At 36.8% G+C, this 21,615-nt stretch overlaps 1 protein-coding gene across 2 annotated transcripts in view; it reads right to left on the reverse strand.

Moving 5' to 3' along the window:
• Positions 1–1,078: 1,078 nt before the first annotated feature.
• The window catches only part of ELMOD2 (ELMO domain containing 2), a 28,219-nt gene continuing 7,682 nt past the window's right edge, over positions 1,079–21,615 (reverse strand). Inside the window, exons 4-9 of one of the 2 annotated variants that reach the window (XM_040250471.1) lie at positions 21,405–21,502; positions 19,487–19,616; positions 16,911–17,044; positions 14,768–14,836; positions 13,801–13,934; positions 1,079–4,648 (exon numbers count right to left, since the gene is read on the reverse strand). In XM_040250471.1, coding sequence (XP_040106405.1) covers positions 4,503–4,648; positions 13,801–13,934; positions 14,768–14,836; positions 16,911–17,044; positions 19,487–19,616; positions 21,405–21,502 — 711 coding nt within the window. In that variant the 3' untranslated portion in view covers positions 1,079–4,502. Of the gene's footprint in view, positions 4,649–13,800; positions 13,935–14,767; positions 14,837–16,910; positions 17,855–19,486; positions 19,617–21,404; positions 21,503–21,615 lie in introns of both variants that reach the window. The other variant, XR_005722890.1, reaches the window with a different exon arrangement.

Below are 21,615 nucleotides of genomic sequence, written 5' to 3' on the forward strand. Positions count from 1 at the left end.
ATGGATGGAGGAGCCTGGTAGGCTGCAGTTCATGGGGTCGCTAAGAGTCGGACACGACTGAGCGACTTCACTTTCACTTTTCACTTTCATGCATTGGAGAAGGAAATGGCAACCCACTCCAGTATTCTTGCCTAGAAAATCCCAGGGATGGGGGAGCCTGGTGGGCTGCCGTCTGTGGGGTCACACAGAGTGGGACACGACTGAAGTGACTTAGCAGCAGTAGCAGCAGCAGCAGCTTTGATAAAATATATTTTTCTAGAAATTATTTCATCTAATTTTCCTAATTTTGACATTACTCAGTATGTTCTTTTTAATATCTATAGGATCTCTAGTGATTTTTCATATTTCATTCTTGACAGTATTTATTACTTGCTTTTTATTGTTAATTTGTCTCACTAAAGTTTATCAATATTGTTAGTCTTCTCAAACACTTTGTTGATCCTATTATATGCATTTTTTCTTTTCTATGCATCAAAGCTCTTGTCTTTGATATTTCCTTCTCTATTTTCTTCAGGTTTATTTGGTACTTCTTCATCAAACTCCTTGAGATGATTGCTTTGTCTTTAAAGCACTTTTTCCCTAACATATACATTTAAAGCTATAATTAGTACTAACTTTAATAAGGACTGCGTTTGCTGTATCAAACCAGTTCCATATTTAGTTCAAGGTAAGCTACACATACACACACACACACACACAGAGGAATGCTTTGCAGCTTTAAAAAAAAGTATGGAAGCTATGCATCAACATACAAATAGATCCATGATCAACTGTGAAAACACACTGCAGGATAGTATGATTTACTCCTAGCCTTTCTAAGAACGGCGGGGGATGGTGATGGTAGTTTTATTTCTGGTGTCATAACCAATTGTTCTTATCCAATAACCTTTTAAATAGGTAATCAGTGGATGAGTTAAAATCATAAAAGTAAAAAAAACTTTCTGTATATTCTGATTTAACCCTACAGGAACATGATTAAAGGATTAAATGAAAAAAAGTATTATTTCATGAACATAAATGACATAAATAAGGGACAAGGAAGATGGGAAGGGAGCAGAAGTATTAATAGAGGCTTATGACAATTTCAACATGTTTTTATTTGCTCACAACATTCCAAACAAAACGACATTCCATTTCAACTATTGCTTTCACATAGGAAGTTAATTGCTTTACCCAAAGTAGACAGAAATCTATTTCTTTACATTGCCAACCAGCACTCTTTCCCCTAGGGAAAGCTACTGTTTAAATATTTTTTGAATACTTCAACAGAAACATAGCCTTGCCCTGTAATAGTAAGGTAGTAGTTGGGTCTTACCTGCACTACATTTTAACATTTTTTCTTATCCAAAGCTGAAGCTAAGGAAAGAAAGGTTCACTCATGACTTTTCTCAGATATTTTTATCAACTCCAGGAATCTTCATTTAAAAATATTGGAGAGGTTCATAAATATGAAATTGAACTTAAGCCTCCCCAGAAGTTGGGTGGACCATTTATCCTGAGAAAATAGCTGCTGGTCCCCAATCACTCATTCAAAAGGATAATAAACATTATTGCCCTTCAAGCCAAATGTCTTCTCTTTGTGCTAAGATAACATGTAATCTTTCCTGCTCTGGCAATGAACACTCCTCCTTCACATTCCTCTAATGTTTCTCCTTTTAGCAAATCTTCGACCAAGTTCTATTTCACTGAATGCAAAGGGGAGAAATAGAACATAAACAACTACGGACACTGGAATAAAAATGAAGAGTACATATATTTTCACATAGAAAAATACATACAAATCCAAGTAGCTCATTTTAGAAAAAAAAATCAGGACAGGCATTTTTAAGAAAAAGATTCTGCTTTCTCAATTATAAATGGTGCCAGTAAGACACTGATTTTATATCTGACTATATCACCATATTTATAAAGAGAGGTGGGTCTAAGTTCACTGATATCCCCTGATTTCTCTCAATTCTTTAAAGATTGTCTTTCAGAATGTATTTAAACTGCAACTTGTAATTATATATTTAGACTACTTTTGTCACTGATTCACTCTTCAGTCTGGCACACACAAAAATTCATTTCAACACTGATTAACTTTTTTGATGCTAAAGCAAACAATTTTCCTTCTACTTCAATTCTACCACTACTTTGGTATTTTATTACTATAGAAACAGGTAAGATTCTAAATATGGATTTTTAGACTACCTAAAATTCTAACATACATATGTTGAAAGCAAGGAAAAGTAGGATGGCAGACACAATTATCATATTTCTCTTTTCATGTATGTCACTATCACATGAAAATCAGAAGGCTCATGTTACATTCTAATTTACAACTGGTGACATTTAGCTTGGCTTTCAAACTATCAAATCTTAGAATCTATTGGTGGCTTTCAACCAACTTACTATAGAATTGTTTGAAATGGTTACAGATCATCTTAAACAAAAACAGAGCAATATATTATACAAACAAAGGTGGACTTAAATAATATATTATTGAACAAAATTTCAAATGACATTTAAAAAACATTATTATTAAAGAACTATTAAAAAGGTTTTTCTTCCCCCTAGGAGAAACTTAATACTTGAAAAGTTTCCCATTCTATACTTCAATCATTCTTTAAAAGCATACTGATAAAGGTTTATATCAGTTCAAGACCTCATCTGTTAAAAGATTAAATATAAAGGCAAGTATTTTCTAAGTGAAAACTAAAAGACTAACAATTGCTTTCCATGTAATGGTAAACACCCTGATAAAATGAACTTCAATGGCTAATACCTGATTTTAACCTTATAGAACTCTGGCTGGATGATAAAGTATAGAAAACATTTAAAGAGATGAAGTCAAGGTACTCCTAGGATTGAGAAGTCTCCCACAAGAAACCTGTTTTAAAATTCCTATAATACAGAAACTCTAAACCACCATTATAGTAAAATTGAGCCCAACTGCAACATTTTATCTTGTTGAGAAAGGAAGAATTTCAATGCGTGTACTTTTTTTTTCTTTTGGCATGCACTGTTAATGTTTGTGCTATATAACACTGCATCTGTTATTTTCCAACTGAGTATTTCATACCACTCTTCTCTCTGGCAAATTTAAAGAGAGAAGTCTGTCAGTAGACATAAACAAATACTTGAAAGTTTCAGGTCTTGATATATCATATAAAAGCCAGTCCTTAAATGCTTGATATGTACCACTTTAAAGATGTATTAACTATCATTACATTTTAAATTATGTATTTAACAGGCTGCTTTCTGTAGGATTTAAGAAGGATTTGGTAATCAGATGGACCTATCTTTAAACTCTTTTAGTTTTGCTATGAGTACAAATGTCAAACACACAAAGAAGAAACTGTTCCTGTTAGGATCTCATCACTTTATAATCCTTGACAGCAGTCGCTGCTCTCCTGAGATTTTCAGAGAATAAAGCTATACAAAATGCACAGCCGTCATCCTCAGGCTACTTTAGAGTCCCACAGACTGTTACAGAAAGCCCACAAGGTCACACATCATTATCTAGAAACGTGGTGGTGTCAAAGCAATGAGAAGCGAGACTCAACAGTGAGTAAAATCAACCGACATCGCTTAACTGAGATCTTTAAAAAGCTTGGTTTTTCTCTTGCTAAAATTCGAAGACAGCTTTATTGAAATAGCACCTGTTCTTTGAGTATAATCAAGATTTTCTTAGCAGAGCATCTCTTTTCATAAACGTACACTGACAGAGAGGCCTCATAAAAGCCCTCACACCAAGCACTAAAATTTCTTCTCTGTAGCTGATAAAAAAGCAAATTCTGAAAATGAGAAAATGTCTTTAAAGCTTTAGAATTACACTGTGATATTTCAAAGTGTGTTATTTAAAAACAAAAGAGCTAATCACTAATACTTCATTCTCTCATTACCTATTACATGAAATAATCAGAGAAACCAAAAAGAGGCCCATAATTCTGTCTTCTCTGACAAAGAGCGTCTCTCTATACGCTCCTGTGGCTCCTATGAGACAACAGTGTGACTTGTGATTGAGATGCAAACAAGGAGAACCATGACGAACTAGTCTGTTAATTAACTTACAAATAAAATAAGGCAAAGGAAGAAAAGACCATTTCCAGACTAAAAACCAAAAACTCTTAACAGAGCTTTGAAAAGATACCAACTTGATAGTTACAACACATAAAAACGAAAACTGACTTTTACACATTTTAATCAATCAATTTACCAAAAATTGATTTGTACCTGATTTGTACTTTTACACTGAATGGGTTAAGTCCCAAGCTCCAAACTGTGGCAGTTCATGTGACTCTACAGAGGGAATCTTTGGAAGATAAGGTACCTTTGGAGGACAGTGTATTAACAAGTGTAAACATACACTGATTGTCCACTAGCTTTCTTAAATAGAATTTCTGAAATATTTTTGTAGGAAATTATATATAAGGTGTGTAATTGATCAGGTAATTTGTTACAACATATAAATTCTGTTGTGTGTGCAAAATGTGGTAGAAATAGAAGATACTACAGATGACTCATATTTTTAAAGTAAGTGATACATTACAATCCAGTAAGAGTCCTTTAATCTTTTCATGAAACTTCTCTCTGTACACGTTGAAATACATAATGCTTTCTGGCTTTTCCTCGAACCAAAACTTGTCAAATTCATACACTAGATAACCTGCAGTTAAAAAAAAAAAACCCATAAATATAGTGCTCAATAATGAAATCACACCCAACCATCTCATTTTAAAAGTGTATAACCATTCTTTAAATTCCATATTAGGATTCAATAAGCAGAAACCATCTTTAAGAGAAACCTGAGGAACTTTATAAGAGATATTTTTGTATGTTCAAAATAAATATCAACTTCAATAAGATATTTAGAGTACATTTATTCTTTGTCTCAAAAAAATCAACAAAAGTCTTCAAATTTAGATACTATCAAAAGATACCCTGAGAATAGGGAGCGAAGTTATCTCCAGAGACCCGGGAAACAGAGAAAGGAAAGTACAAGAAAATGTCAGGCCTGGATAAAGTACAAAAGAAGCTGTGTTTTCTACAAGATTTAAAAGTGAGTTACTTTTGCTTTTTTCAAAGAACTATCAAGTACCTTCTCTTTTTGAAAAGAATACATGAGCACTAAATAGGCTTAATCTTTTTGTTTTTCAATATCTTCATTACAATAGCCAAATTAACACTCAAAATGTTAAAAGTATTTAATGAAGATGAACATGTAAACAGACATATTTACAACAGCAAAATATGTGAAATTAAAACTGCTCCTAAAGCCTATTTGGATTCAACCAGATGCATGTATTTAATTACTTAGCAAATGCTACTATGGCCGTGGCCGTATGCTCATGCCCTCTCCCAGCAATCCTATGAGCCCATGTTGTGCTATTCCCATTTATCTGCAGAGGAAACAGAGGTGCAGAAGGTAAACGACTTGCCCAAGCCACAGTGTGCAAGTGGCCTCTATTATTTTATAAATCAGACTTGGTTTCCACCAGCATCTCATTCACCCTTCTGAAAGGCTGTTCAAGAAGTGACCTAGTTCAGATCAACAGGGGAATATAGCCAGTGACTTTACATAGAAGAGTGGCTATACTATCACAAATTGCATAGTATGAAACGACTGTCAATTCCATTTTAAAACATTAGTCACAGAGCAAACAATAACAGACAAGAACCGCAACGCTTCAACAGTGAAACATCATTTCATAAGAAGGCCAACTGAAGAAAGACTTCAGATTAATCCCTTGAAAACAGATCTTTGTCAACCGGAGTATGTGACAGAATCAAAGAACAAGGCCTCTTTGAGCAGAGACACCATCTGCTTCCTGTTCCCAAGAGACAAGCTGAGAATGGTGATCTCGTAATTATTTTTAACTAATATTTTACATCTGTCATTCAAAATTTATTCTGTGTATACATTAGCACAATAGTACATCTACTCATCCATATATAAATTGAGTCTGTGTTCTCCTGCACCCTACCCCCAATATCAAATAGGGATGTGCAATCAGAAACTTTGCAGATTTAATGCTCTTGGTAGTATTAAAAGTCAGACATCCAACTAAATTTTATAGAACACAGCTTGTTTTAGTATTTCTGGCTATCGGGTTTTAGCTACTTACCATACTTTTAAATTGCTTTTCCTTACCTATTCAAACGACTATATAGTCTAGAACCCAACTGCTCAAGGGTAAAACATTAGTAGTTTCTTGTTTCAGAGTGAGGTAGTTATAATGTAAACTGGTGTCAGAAAAAGACTGACTCAAAAAACTGAGGCTGTAAGTTGACTTGAGACACAGGCAACGGCAAGAGATGGTACCAAAATTCTAGGAGCTGACAGGCCCATAGGTGGCATAGGACTCCTAAAGCCTGGCAGAAAGGGACAGAAAAGAGTTGTTTCTATAAAGCAACATACCCACTCTACTGTCCTTTGACTCCAGGAGTTTAAAACACCAGACTTGACGGAAATGCCACACAACATTTCCAGACTTACAATTCCCCGTATGCTTCTACTGTCCCTAACCAAAGCTGCAGGGGTACTTGAGGTTTTCCCACAGGGATTAAAAATAGGAGAACCGCAGGAACAGGAATTAACTGGTATGAAAGATGTTACTGGGGTGATACAAATGTTCCAAAATTGGATTATGGTGACAGTTGCACAACTAAGTAAATTTACTAAAACTCACTGAACTGTACACTTAAAACAGGTGAATTTTATGGTATATAAATTACACCCCAATAAAGCTACTAACGGTCATAATCTTTTTATTATACACATTTAAGAGTTAACTTTTGGGAACCTCCAAACCAATGGTTGGTGACTTCCCAGGATGACAGTGACTATGTGCTTACATGTTAGAAACACAAACTGACAACAGAACTAAGAAGCTAATTACCACTGCTGCTTCCAGTCTTGTCCATGGAAGACGGTAACAACAAAGCGGCAGGAGGGACAAGGAGGAGAGCGGAGACAGACACAGATCACAGGGAAATAAACAATGTGAAAGCCAGCCTTTCAATATAGTTCTTTCTTTTAGATAGAAACTAGGACCTTGGAACTGACTTGTGCAAATGAATTGGGTTCAATCCCCCAACAAAGAAAGGTGTGTATGTTCAAAAGATAAGGTTTCAAACTATCTTCCAGTTAGAATATGCTTCTTCTAATAAGAGCAGAAAATTGGATTAAAGATTTACTGAGCATGGCCCCACCCACCAGAACAAGACTCAGTTTCCCCCTCAGTCAGTCTCTCCCATCAAGAAGCTTCCATAAACCTCTTATCCTTATCCGTCAGATGGCAGAGAGAATGAAAACCACAATCACAGAAAACTAACCACACTGATCACATGGACCACAGCCTTGCCTAGCTCAATGAGACTATGACCCATGTCCTGTAGGTTCACCCAAGACAGACAAGTCACGGTGGAGAGTTCTGACAAGATGTGGTTCACTGGAAAACAGAATGGCAAACCACTTCAGTATTCTTGCCTTGAGTACCCCATCAATTCAGTTCAGTTGCTCAGTTGTGTCCGACTCTTTGCAACCCTGTGAACCGCAGCATGCCAGACCTCCCTGTCCATCACCAACTCCCGGAGTTTACTCAAACTCATGTCCATCAAGTCGATGATGCCATCCAGCCATCTCATCCTCTGTCGTCCCCTTCTCCCGCCTTCAATCTTTCCCAGCATCAGGATCTGTTCAGATGAGTCAGCTCTTCACATCAGGTGGCCAAAGTATTGGAGTTTCAGCTTCAACATCAGTCCTTCCAATGACACCAGGACTGATCTCCTTTAGGATGGACTGGCTGAATCTCCCTGTAGTCCAAGGGACTCTCAAGAGTCTTCTCCAACACCACAGTTCAAAAGTATCAATTCTTCGGTGCTCAGCTTTCTTTATAGTCCAACTCTCACGTCCACACATGACTACTGGAAAAACCATAGCTTTGTCTAGAAGGACCTTTGTTGGCAAAGTAATGTCTCTGCTTTTTAATATGCTGTCTAGGGTGGTCATAATTTTCCTTCCAAGCATCTTTTAATTTCATGGCTGCAGTCACCATTTGCAGTGATTTAGGAGCCCAAAAATATAAAGTCAGCCACTGTTTCCACTGTTTCCCCATCTATTTGCCATGAAGTGAGGGAACCAGATGCCAGGATCTTAGTTTTCTGAATGTTGAGTTTTAAGCCAACTTTTTCACTTTCCTCTTTCACTTCCATCAAGAGGCTCTTTAGTTCTTCTTCACTTTCTGCCATAAGGGTGGTGTCCTTTGCCTATCTGAGGTTATTGATATTTCTCCAGGAAATCTTGATTCCAGCATGTGCTTAATCCAGTCCAGCATTTCTCATGATGTACTCTGCATATAAGTTAAATAAGCAGGGTGACAATATACAGCCTTGACATACTCCTTTCCTGATTTGGAACCAGTCTGTTGTTCCATGTCCAGTTCTAATTGTTACTTCCTGACCTGCATACAGTTTTCTCAAGAGGCAGGTCACGTGGTCTGGTATTCCCACCTCTTTAAGAATTTTTCACAGTTTGTTTTGATCCACACAGTCAAAGGCTTTGGCATACTCAATAAAGCAGAAGTAGATGTTTTTCTGGAACTCTCTTGCTTTTTCGACGATCTAGCAGATATTGGCAATTTGATCTCTGGCTCCTCTGCCTTTTCTAAATCCAGTTTGAACATCTGGAAGTTCACGGTTCACGTACTGCTGAAGCCTGGCTTGGAGAATTTTGAGCATTACTTTACTAGTGTGTGAGATGAGTGCAATTGTGCGGTAGTTTGAGCATTCTTTGGCACTGCCTTTCTTTGGGATTGGAATGAAAACTGACCTTGCCCCGTCCTGTGGGCACTGTTGAGTTTTCCAAATTTGTTGGCATATTGAGTGCAGTGCTTTCACAGCATTATCTTTTAGGATTTGAAATAGTTCAACTGGAATTCCATCACCTCCACTAGCTTTGTTCATAGTGATGCTTCTTAAGGCCCACTTGACTTCACATTCCAGTATGTCTGGCTCTAGGTGAGTGATCACACCATCGTGATTATCTAGGTTGTGAAGATCTTTTTTGTATAGTTCTGTGTATTCTTGCCACCTCTTCTTAATATCTTCTGCTTCTCTTAGGTCCATACCATTTCTGTCCTTTATTGTGCCCATCTTTGCATGAAATGTTCCCTTTAACCCCATGAGAACCCCATGAACAGTATCAAAAGACAAAAATATAGGACACTGAAAGATGAACTCCCTAGGTTGGTAGGTGCCCAAAATGCTACTGGAGATCAGTGGAGAAAAAACTCCAGAAAGAATGAAGAGACGGAGCCAACGCAAAAACCACACCCAGCTGTGGATGTGACTGGTGAGGGAAGTCAAGTCTGATGCTGTAAAGAGCAATATTGCATAGGAACCTGGAATGTTAGGTCCATGAATCAAGGCAAATTAGAAGTGAGAAACAGGTGATGGCAAGAGTGAACACAGACATTCTAGGAATCAGCGAACTAAAATGGACTGGAATGGGTGAATTTAACTCAGCTGACCATTGTATCTACTACTGTGGGCAGGAATCCCTTAGAAGAAATGGAGTAGCCATGCATAGTCCAAAATGCAGTACTTGGATGTAATCTAAAAAATGACAGAATGATCTCTGTTTGTTTCCAGGGCATTGGTCAAAGTCTACGCACCAACCACTAATGCTGAAGAAGCTGAAGTTGAATGGTTCTATGAAGACCTATAAGACCTTCTAGAACTAACACCCAAAAAAGATGTTCTTTTACATTATAGGGGACTGGAATGCAAAAAGACATCAAGAGATACCTGGAGTAACAGGCAAATTTGGCCTTGGAGTACAGAATGAAGCAGAGCAAAGGCTAACAGAGTTTTGCCAAGAGAACACACTGGGCATAGCAAACACCCTCTTCCAACAACACAAGAGAAGACTCTACACAAGGACATCACCAGATGGTCAATACTGAAATCAGACTGATTATATTCTTTGCACCCAAAGATGGAGAAGTTCTATATAGTCAGCAAAAATAAGACCGGAAGCTGACTGTGGCTCAGATCATGAACTCTTTATTGCCAGATTCAGACTTAAATTGAAGAAAGTACGGAAAACCACTAGACCATTCAGGTATGACCTAAATCAAATCCCTTATGATTATACAGTGGAAGTGACAAATAGATTCAAGGGATTAGATCTGACAGAGTGCCTGAAGAACTATAGATGGAAGTTCGTGACATTGTACAGGAGGCAGGAATCAAGACCACCCCCAAGAAAAACAAATGCAAAAAGGCAAAATGGTTGTGTGAGGAGGCCTTACAAATAGCTGTGAAAAGAAGAGAAGCAAAAGGTAAAGGAGAAAAGGAAAGATATAACCATTTGAATGCAGAGTTCCAAAGAATAGCAAGGAGAGATAAGAAAACCTTCCTCAGTGATCAGTGGAAATAAATAGAAAGACTAGAGATCTTTCCCACTAGAATGGGAAAGACTAGAGATTGCTTAAGAAAATTAGAGATACCAAAGGAACATTTCATGCAAAGATGGGCACAATAAAGGACAGAAATGGTATGGACCTAACAGAAGCAGAAGATATTAAGAAGAGGTGGCAAGAATACACAGAACTATACAAAAAAGATCTTCATGACCAGATAACCCATGTGATCACTTACCTAGAGCCAGACATCCTGGAATGTGAAGTCAAGTGGGCCTTAAGAAGCATCACTATGAACAAAGCTAGTGGAGGTGATAGAATTCCAGTTGAGCTATTTCAAATCCTAAAAGATGATGCTATGAAAGCACTGCACTCAATATGCCAGCAAATTTGGAAAACTCAGCAGTGCTCACAGGACGGGACAAGGTCAGTTTTCATTCCAATCCCAAAGAAAGGCAGTACCAAAGAATGCTCAAACTATCGCACAATTGCACTCATCTTACACACTAGTAAAGTAATGCTCAAATTTCTCCAAGCCAGGCTTCAGCAGTATGTGAACTGTGAACTTCCAAATGTTCAGGCTGGATTTAGAAAAGGCAGAGGAGCCAGAGATCAAACTGCCAACATCTGCTGGGTCATCAAAAAAGCAAGAGAGTTTCAGGAAAACATCTACTTCTGCTTTATTGAGTATGCCAAAGCCTTTGACTGTGTGGATCAAAACAAACTGTGGAAAATTCTTAAAGAGATGGGAACACCAGACCACCTGACCTGCTTCTTGAGAAATCTGTATGCAGGTTAAGAAGCAATAGTTAGAACTGGACATGGAACAACAGACTGGTTCCAAATCGGGAAAGAAGTACATCAAAACTGTGTATTGTCACTTTGCTTGTTTAACTTATATGCAGAGTACATCATGAGAAATGCTGGTCTGGATTAAGCACATGCTGGAATCAAGATTTCCTGGAGAAACACCAATAACCTCAGATACACAGATCACATGACATTTATGGCCGAAAGAGAAGAACTAAAGAGCCTCTTGATGAAAGAGGAAAGTGAAAAAGTTGGCTTAAAACTCAACGTTCAGAAAACTAAGATCCTGGGATCCGGTCCCCTCACTTCATGGCAAATAGTTGTGGAAACAGTGACAGACTTTATATTTTTGGGCTCCTAAATCACTGCAGATGGTGACTGCAGCCATGAAATTAGAGGATGTTTACTCCTTGGAAGAAAAGCTATGACCACTCTAGACAGCATATTAAAAAGCAGAGACATTACTTTGCCAATGAAGGTCCTTCTAGTCAAAGCTATGGTTTTTTAAGTAGTCATGTATGGATGTGAGAGTTCGACTATAGAAAGTTGAGTGCCGAAGAATTGATGCTTTTGAACTGTGATGTTGGAGAAGACTCTTAAGAGTCCCTTGGACTGCAAGGAGTTCCAACCAGTCTGTTCTAAAGGAAATCAGTCCTGGGTGTTCATTGGAAGGACTGATGTTGAAGCTGAAACACCAATACTTTCCCACCTGATGCGAAGAGCTGACTCATTAGAAAAGACCCTGATGCTGGGAAAGATTGAAGGCGGGAGGAGAAGGGGATGACAGAGGATGAGATGGTTGGATGGTATCACCGACTCAATGGACATGACTTTGAGTAAGCTCTGGGATTTGGTGATGGACAGGGAAGCCTGGCGTGCTGCAGTCCATGGGGTCATGACTGAGCAACTGAACTGAACTGAATAAGAGCAGAACCTTAACTAAGACATTAAAGTCAATTCTGAGGGGGAAACTTTTGTGTAAAAGATGAGTATACGTGTGTCTTTATGTGCGTGTGTTTGCTTGAAATGTTTCAAGAAATTTGAAAAACATTAGCTTCACTGCTTCCTGGATGATCCACAGGTCTTATGGATCTGACTGATAGAAACAAAGCAACTGAGAAGGTCCTCTAACGACTTTGCCACCTCACGTATTACTTTGATGATCTTCCTAGTCAGGAGCCAAAGAAGATGCTGGTATTGAAAGCACCGTAAGCAACACTATCCAAAGATGCTCCAGTTACCCCTCTACGGGGGAAAAATACTGGACAGAGTTCATTTTGTACTTCATTCCCACTTGTCACTCTAACACATTTATTTAAATATGGTAAAATGCTGGGGGGGTAGGTTTTTGGTTGTTTATTTTCCTATTTGTTTTTTGTTCAACAAGCAGCATTATACAAGCATATATTCATAGAGAAGACAAATAATCTGGAGACAGCTGGCCAAGTCCCAGGAGTTTCAGCCCTTTGCACAAAGTCAATGAGAGATTTAGGAGAAGAAATCAAACAAGACTAGAGGAGGGAAAAACAGTTTTTCAGTAACAAGATGAAAGAAAACAACTAAATTTTCATTTTTTTAAAAAAAAATTTTCATTTTAAATAACTATACTTTCAATGTGGACATCTAGAAGAGTGTCATGACTGAAAGACTAGGGAAAAGGCTATGATAGTAACCTAGTAACAAAGTAACATTACAGTTACAATGGGACAGAAATAGGTGGATAAATCCAAGAAAAATTTAGGAAGGAGACAAACCTGGAAATTAGGGATTAGTAAAGGCAGGGGAGGTTATGGCAATGGAGACCTGGATGACTCCGTTGAGAATGGATGAAGATGTTACGATCTGGACCCTTAGTATCTAAGTAGTTTCCTATAACCTATATCCTATTTAAAGACACAAAAAGATCAAGAAAAAGGAGAGTATGAAGCCAGGCTAAATCTGAATTCTTTGCTTCTGAGCAGTAACTTTAGAAGATGTGTTTATTCACCTTAAACCTTCAAGATTCAAATATCATTAAAATAAAAGTTAAAGGAACAGTTACAACTGTTACATGACTGTTACATAACTGCTTTAGGAAGAGTTACTAGATAGCCCCAACCTAATACAAAAAAACCCTGGTCTTGAAATAAGGGGTGTGTGTGTGTGAAACATTCCTCTAAACTTTCTTACAAGAGTAACCAAATGATTTATCTGTCCTTGATTCAACAGCATTCATTAACCACTACATAAGAAGAAAAATTCATCTGTAGTTGACTGGAAAATCAATGTCTACAGAAAAACTGCATAAATACTAAATTTGTATACATGTCAAAAAATTGTCTCACTAAATTTTTTACATCAGCAAATATATAAACTGAAGTACAAAATACTCTTAGAAACCCATATTCCATTATCTTGTTTTTCAAAAATACTAAATAGTAAAATGACAAATACATATTATATATTTGATCAAGGTAGTATATTCTATATTACATATAGAATACTACATATTAAGTGTGTGTGTGTGTATATACATACACACACTTTACTAAGGATTTAAAATTTTTCTTAGAAATATCTACTTTTAAATCATTTCAGTACTCACAATAAAACTGGTGAAAGTGTTCCATTGTTGGTATACCAGGAACAAAGTTGTAGAGGTGAAACTTCAAAGCTTCACTCTTCAGTAAGCTATAAGCCATCTCTGTAAGATTGATTCCAACTATTGCATAAGAATACCTATGTCAGAAACATTACCAGTTATCCCAGCTAGCCAAACAGTTCATAAAGTAAATTTTAAACTATGCAAGGAATTAGTAAAATGTTACTCTGATTAATTTCTAACACAGTATTGATTTTAAAATAATTTCTACATATTAAGAAAGTAAACCAGAATTGATTAAACATTTTTGTTCTTTAGAGCCTACTGATTTTCTGGATCTAATCTAAAACATGAAAATAAAGCTCTGGTCACATGAATACCTAAAACCAAAATCCTTTTTAAAAAATCCAAAAGAGTACTACATACACCCTCATTGATTTCTAAAATACACTGGGTAATCTGATAGTTTCTCCATTATCAGGGTATTTATTTTTATGATGTAATACTGTTATCAATATAATGCTTTTTCAAAGATAGGTATCACTGAAATATAAAAATAAATAATGATAAAGCTAATAATTGCAAAGAATCGGACACAACTTAGCAACTGAACACTAACAAAGCTAATGATGTCAATTTACATTTTACTTCACAAGTTTCAAAGTTATTTCTCATTTTCCTATTCCTATTTCAAAGCTATTTCCCATTCTCATTTTCAAATCCTCAGAAAAATTTTAAAAGGTCCTTATTTCCATTTTATAGATAAACTACATCTTGTGATAAAAATAACTGAAATACATACAAAATTGGTTTATGATCACATATATTAAAATAATGTCATGCAATATTATTTATAAAGTTCTTATTAACTAAAATAATCTAGAAAAATACCCTGAAATACTTTCAAATTCAGATCTTCTAATTAACTTAAATTCAAGAGTTTACAGTTTCTTTAATATATCCAGCTTACCCTAATTTTGGATGATTTGAACGGGAAAGAATCTGATGAGCTTCACTGGTGTAATTTTCACTGAAATATCTGAAAAAGTTTAAGAAAAGTAACAAAATTAACATGCCATTCAAACTGAAGATACCCAGAAGTAATTTTAAAAGCTACTGTCAAAATGACAGTCCTATTGCCAAAAGTACCCCAATCTCCACCTCAAATCCTTTAGTGACTCTGAGATGCTTCTCAATCAAAACTTAATTCTGAGCCATCAGGCCTATCTAGTATAGGATATGGGTCCTTTGCTAGATATTGAAGTATTTTGACAAAAAAATGATCCAACAAGAGATTTTTAAAATCTATCTTAAGGAAAATTTAGAGTTCTGTCTGTTTGTTCCACATTTCTTATAAAATGTCTACCTCTTGGGACACTTCCTTTCACCTGAGTTCATTCCTTCTGTTGTGACTTAAGTCTGTACTGCTTAATGCCATTGTTAATGCAATCAGAAGAAAGTCAATAGCTTTCCTTTTGCTTACCTTTTGCTTAAAAACCAAACAGAAACAAAACCCTCCTTGATGAGTGGTATAACTAAAATACCGGCCATAAAACAGAAGTATTAGCAGGTACAGAAGAGAAATATATAAAAGCTCATACATCCTGTTGGTGTGTACCAATGCATCCTCTTTTGAGTTCTTATAGACCAAATCTTATAGAGAAGTCAGAGCTAATTTTATATTTTCAACCATTTCTAGTACATCAATGGCCATCAAACAATATATCTGGATCTCAGTCATTTTTCAAATTAGTAGCTACTAGCTCTAAACAGAGTAAAAATATCTGCAAATTATTTAAAGGTCTATCAGAATCCCTTACCACAGAACTGAATCAAATCCTATTAAATTATTTAAGTTTTAAGCTAAATTATCTTCTGACAAGTGCTGAAAATCTTGATTTCTGAGGAAATGAGCCAAAAGCAAGGTTACTCAGCAACAGTTAAGAAAGGAAACATTAGAAGAATGTGTATCTAACTGAACTCCAATTATCTGTGTAGTTTACAAGTACCAAGAAAAAAAGATGGACTTTAAAGGCTAAAAACAAAAGATCTACGTGTTCTGAACAATAATAAATTTTAATATATTTTAGAGTTTTCCCAAGTGAAAACATACTGCATTTATTCTACTTAAATTCAAGTTTCTGTTTATCAAAGTGAAAAACTGGCAATCTCATTTTTTGTAATTATTATTATCATTATTTTTCAGACTTTTGTGCTTTATTTTTGAAAAGTAGACATATAGGGAACTTTCCTACTCATAAACTTAGGTATTACAGAAAATTAAATACTTTTGTTACTGGAAAAAAACCTGTAAATATCAAAGCCCTACTATAACTTCTATTTTCCTCCCAAATAGCCTTATCCATATTGATCTAGACATTTTTTCTCAATATTAACATAAATTAGCTCAGTTTGGGGATTAATTCTTTCACAGTAACAATTATATGCACTTTGTTATGGTTAGGGTTCCCACCCTAGGCATTTTATAAGCCTATAAATCACTACTCGAGGACAGGCCCAAACACTAGAATACCTCCACGTGCACATTCATATCCACATTACTCTTCCAGGTTAATCTCTAAAATAGAGTTGGTTATCAATTCTGATTTTAGTTACATATTTTGAGATTTCACATATATGCCCAAGCATAAATATTAAAAAAGAAAAACAAGAGAGAATTCATATAGGCTCTGAAAGGTCAGGGATTTAGATCACTTGTCACAGATGGTGAAGAATAAGTATGAAGAGACTTTATTTTCATCTTGTGTGCTTATATTTCCTAAAATGGAATCAGAGAGCCAAGAAGGAAGAGGCAAAAAGATAAAAAGAGTAGGAAAAGAGTACATACAATTCCTTAAATGGTATCAGAAAGGTAGGAAGAGAAAGAGGAAAAGTTGGTAAGTAAAGAAATCACACACACACACACACAGACAAAGCATATGGCCAACATCTTCAAATTTTTGCCAGCATATTAGTAAATACTAATAGCACAGCAGCTACTAAAATTCAGAGATAATATGAAACAACCAAATTAATTCTTACTAAAACTTAACAAGATTGGAGATTACATGGAATTTCATTTAGAGAAGAAAAGAAAGTTTATTTTCACTTACACAAGATTGATTAATCCAAGTATGCCCATGCCTCTGAAGTCTGTTTTGGGATCATCACCCTGGAAACCAATGTCAGCCCACTGCTTGGAGATTCTAGCCTTCAACTTTTTCGTGGGCATTAGAAGATTCCAAAGCTGTATAAACATGCTTCCATATTACAAACAATAGTGATGGTCTTAATTACCAAGACATTTTCCTTCTCGCAGCTGACATACTGGTAAGCTGAATGCTTTCAATTAAACTACTTTTGTAGACAAATCACAGGCTCAACAAAGACTTTAGAGAACGTTTCAGTTATCCTAAAAAATGTAGCACACTTATTCCAATGTAAAAGATTGATATAAAGAATGACAGATTTTGAAAAGGTAACAAATACACAGAAATCTGAAACAATAAGATGGCTTTACTTACTAAGAAATACATATACACTAGACTTGGTAAACTGCTTCCTTGAGGAACACAGTCCTCGGCACTTGGCCCTTGCCTCAAACACTATATTCTTAAGTAGGCTTTATTTTAATGGCGGGTGATTGGTCCCTAGTCAGAAGGAATACAAGTCTGAGATAGGGAGGGGATCATGGAGAAACAATACCAATAACATTAAAACCTATATGATCATTATTTTTACAAACTGTCATAGTTTTAAAAGAAAAAAGTATGACTTGTCTGTAAGTAAATATATTCCTCAAGACTGAGGGTTTAAGAACAGCTATCAACTACTGGATAGCAACAAACTAATCAATGCAAACTAAAGTTTAAAAAAAAAATCAGTCATTTTCCAAATTCAACACCACAAGTCATCAAACAAAACAGACTTAACAAAAGTTGATAAGAAAGTTTGTGAAAACTTGCAAAACAGAAATACTTGCATTTTTTTTTTCCATTTCACTATCATTTCAGGCATTGTTGATAAAGGACTCCTAATGAAAGGAGTATCCTGTTACCTAGAATGAAATGTGAAGACTTTGTGACCTTACTGTAAGACAGGGTCAGGACTCTGGCCCTGAAGCTAAGACAGTCATCAGACTGGGTTTTTTCTGCTCCCTCCTCTCATCACTAACACATGCACCTGCTCACCTTAGCGTCTCTCCATGAGCTCAGCAAGCATCTGATTAAGCCAAGAGTGAGGCCCACAACAATGTGGTGAGAGACAAGGTAAGACCATTAGTATTCCACATTTACTCTGGGTAAATATCAAATTTCTGGGTTTCACTCCTGGAGATTGTGTTTTCATAGGCCAACGTGGAACTCTGGATTCTAAACGTTAAAACACTGGTTAACTTTAGTGAAGGTGGCCCTCAGACTGCACTTAAAGAGGCATGGATCTCCTCAGCCCCTGACCACGCTGAGGAGAGGGTGTGAGGCTGGGTGATTCACTGCCAGCCACTGGCTCTTCACCTTTCAGTAAGTTTCATGATGAATCACCAAGATGAAAATTCCCCTGACTAAAATGCGAGGACTTGGGTCTTACTCCTCTAAAGAGAAGATATGGTGTAGACAGGGTCTGAAGTTATGGGAATAATGATGATGAGAAGGTTATAAAGAGCAGTCTAGCCTCAGTGAGTGCCAGGCACTAACTATACTAACACCTGAAACATAAAAACTCAACCCGCAGCAAAAGTCCTTTGAGTAGTTTTATTATCCTCTTTGCTAAAATCAAGTTTTATTTTTAAAGTTTGGTGAAGTGCGTATTTATACTCTTTCTGAAAACAAGGAAAAAGTGCTATTGTTTTTAAACTTGTCTCTTACTTAGATACTCTCTTACTGGAATGATGTTTCTTTCCACAGCACTTTTAGTTTATAACTAAACTAAACACCAGGTGCTCTGTGCTGTCTTCCCTAACTTAAAACATTAAAAAATACAATTAGAATAGATGCAGTGGACAGGAAGGTGACTCATTTTTGTTTCAGAACTGATCATTCTAAGACCTTCTTGAAGCAAATGACTTCATCTTCTCTAGGCCCCAGAACTAAACTCATCCCTCAAACAAAAGTACTAAAGTAGATGATTTGGAAAGCTTGCTCCAGTTTAATCTCTCATTTTGGCACCGCACCGGCCTTATATACTTCTACTCCAGAAATAAGAAATAGGAAGGTTCTAAGTAAATTTCTTTACTCCCTTAATTTTAAAATCTATTGTGGCAATATTCAGCATGTTTCATAAATCCCCAAAGATCTGACATAATGATCTGAAAAGGGACTTCAATGTTCACAGTTTGAGAGGAAGCTGAAAAGATGCCTAATTTATATGAGAAATTCTATAAAACGTAAGGGGGGGGGAAAAAGTCTGAAGCTTGTGGACTCATACTTCTCAGTTGAAAAGATCTCCCTTTTTAAGTTTATGATTTATTTCAGAATTTAAAAAACATTAAAATAAAATTTGAATATCTTATTGCTTCTTATCAGAAAATTACAAAAATAGTTAATGAAAAATCTTTCACCAGCATGATTACATTTTCTAAGAGGCAAAGAAATCAGATACCTGTGTAAGCTTCTAGACGTTGCACACAGGCCTTACTATCTTAAGCCTGATCTATTTTCCAGTGTCACTCTAAAACAGAATGCCAAAAACTTACCTTGATAAGCAGCTTTTCATGTTGCAGGTTATCAGAATCATATGGCTTTTTTCTCACACTTTCTACATCCAAATAGAGCTGTTTGTAACCGGATATCTGTAGTAAGCATGCCTTCATGCAGATTTTAAAACTGAAAATGACAAAAATCATCATTTTTAAAAAACATACCTTCCTACCACAATAAAGTAACACCTTCCATAGCTTGTGGTTCATATGTCTATTTAGAAAGCAATTTCTAGTTTTCAGCTGCATACAATAAGCATCAAGAGCCTCTGAAAACACAAAACATACAAAGTATCACGTAGGATAAGATAGAACAAGGCCTAGAAAGAGAGCAAGATGCATAGGAAAAGCAAACTCTGCAAACTGTAAAGTGTGCAAATCCTTCATTTGTTCACTTCTTTTCACATTTTCTCTGCACAGACTCACATATTTCCCAATTTTTATTGCTCAGTATTAACAGCAGACCTGGTTTCCCAAGGATGAAACAACACACATCGGCATGACAGGTTCTCCCAGTTCTCCAAACACAACAGCTTATCTTCCCTGAAGAAGCATGCTCCTTCTCAACTCAGTCTCTCAGTCTATCCATGGAATCACTAAGCTAGTTCCCCAAGCTAGAATGCTCTGAGTTCTGACACTCTTCTCCATCAAAAACACACCAAAAGGTCCCCGAGACCTTCTCCTTTCTGGCTCTGAAATGTCCTTTAAAGCCCCCATCATATATCTGTTTAAGCTGGCATATTTATGGCTCATCGTCTCTTGTCCAAATGACTCAGTTTCTTTTTTGTCTTTATCCCTTCTACCAGCCTTCTAGATCCTCAAACTTACCCTCCATCTTCCTAAAATACATATCTGATCATGAAGCTTGTTCGCTTAAAAAAAAAAAAAACCAGAGGACAAATCCAAGTTTTTCAATGTGGCACGTGAGCCTTCTTGCAGCATGTCTCTGACCTCACACCCACTCGCTTCTCCAGCCTCTGCTCTGTGTCTATCCAACGCTGTGGCCGCAAAGGGCTCCCTCTCATTGCCAGATCCTCAAGGGCTCTGTGCCTTGTAGCCTCCTTCTCTGCATGCAATGTCCTCCCCGACCCACTCAATGAGGTTCAGCTCAAACGTTCCTTCTTCCGTGGAATTATCGGCACAGTTCCTGTACCTTTCCCTGTTTCCTCAATATCCATATACAAAATACCAAATGAAGAAAAAATTGCTAAATATTTACTATCTCAATAAACTAGTGCTGAGAACACAAAACTGGAATAAGTCAAGTCCTTCTCTTATGGAACTCAAAATTCATTTGGGGAGGAGCAAGAGCAAATCAGTGACTACATGGACAATGGGTTAACTGTGTAATAGAGGACCTTCCTGAAGGAGGGTGGAGGAACTGAATTTTGAAAGACAAAGGAGGACACAGGTGCTGAAGTTACATTTAACTTTGGGGAAGTACTGGTAAGCCATTTTAGAGAAGGCAGATGATAAATTGGCAATAGTACTGGACTGGGACCCAGTGAGTGAGTGAGCGATGTCGCTCAGTCGTGTCCGACTTTTTGCGACCCCATGGATTGTAGCCTACCAGGCTCCTCCGTCCATGGGATTCTCCAGGCAAGAGTGCTGGAGTGGGCTGCCATTTCCTCCTCCAGGGGATCTTCCTGACCCAGGGATCAAACCCAGGTCTCCCACATTGAAGCAGACACTTTACCGTCTAAGCCACCAGGGAAGTCCTGGGACCCAGAGATACAGGTTTTACATCTCCTACTGCTCACCTCTCTGGACCTCACTTCCTCATCGAGTGAAGTGTAAGGACTGACTTGGACGATTTTCACAAACCTTTCACCTCTAATGTTTCACAACTTTGTGTGATCTTTAACCCCACAGGATGTAAGCACACGATAAATGAGAATACTGTAAAAACACACACCTGGCATCCTTCTCAGGGTTAATATTCTTTTCCTTCATTATATCTTCTACACATCTGTCCACTTCACTCTGAACAACAAGTGTAGCTTTCTGTAAAACCTATTTGTGTGAAAGAAAGCTGTATGAGAAAAATCTCTTATAGCTGGGGAAAGAAAGGAATATTTTCAAAAGGGCAAATGTGCTGTCTTTTTATTACTGAGTTCTAAAAAGTT

Source organism: Oryx dammah, unplaced genomic scaffold (assembly GCF_014754425.2).
Source record: "Oryx dammah isolate SB20612 unplaced genomic scaffold, SCBI_Odam_1.1 HiC_scaffold_12, whole genome shotgun sequence".
Taxonomy (NCBI): Eukaryota; Metazoa; Chordata; class Mammalia; order Artiodactyla; family Bovidae; genus Oryx; species Oryx dammah.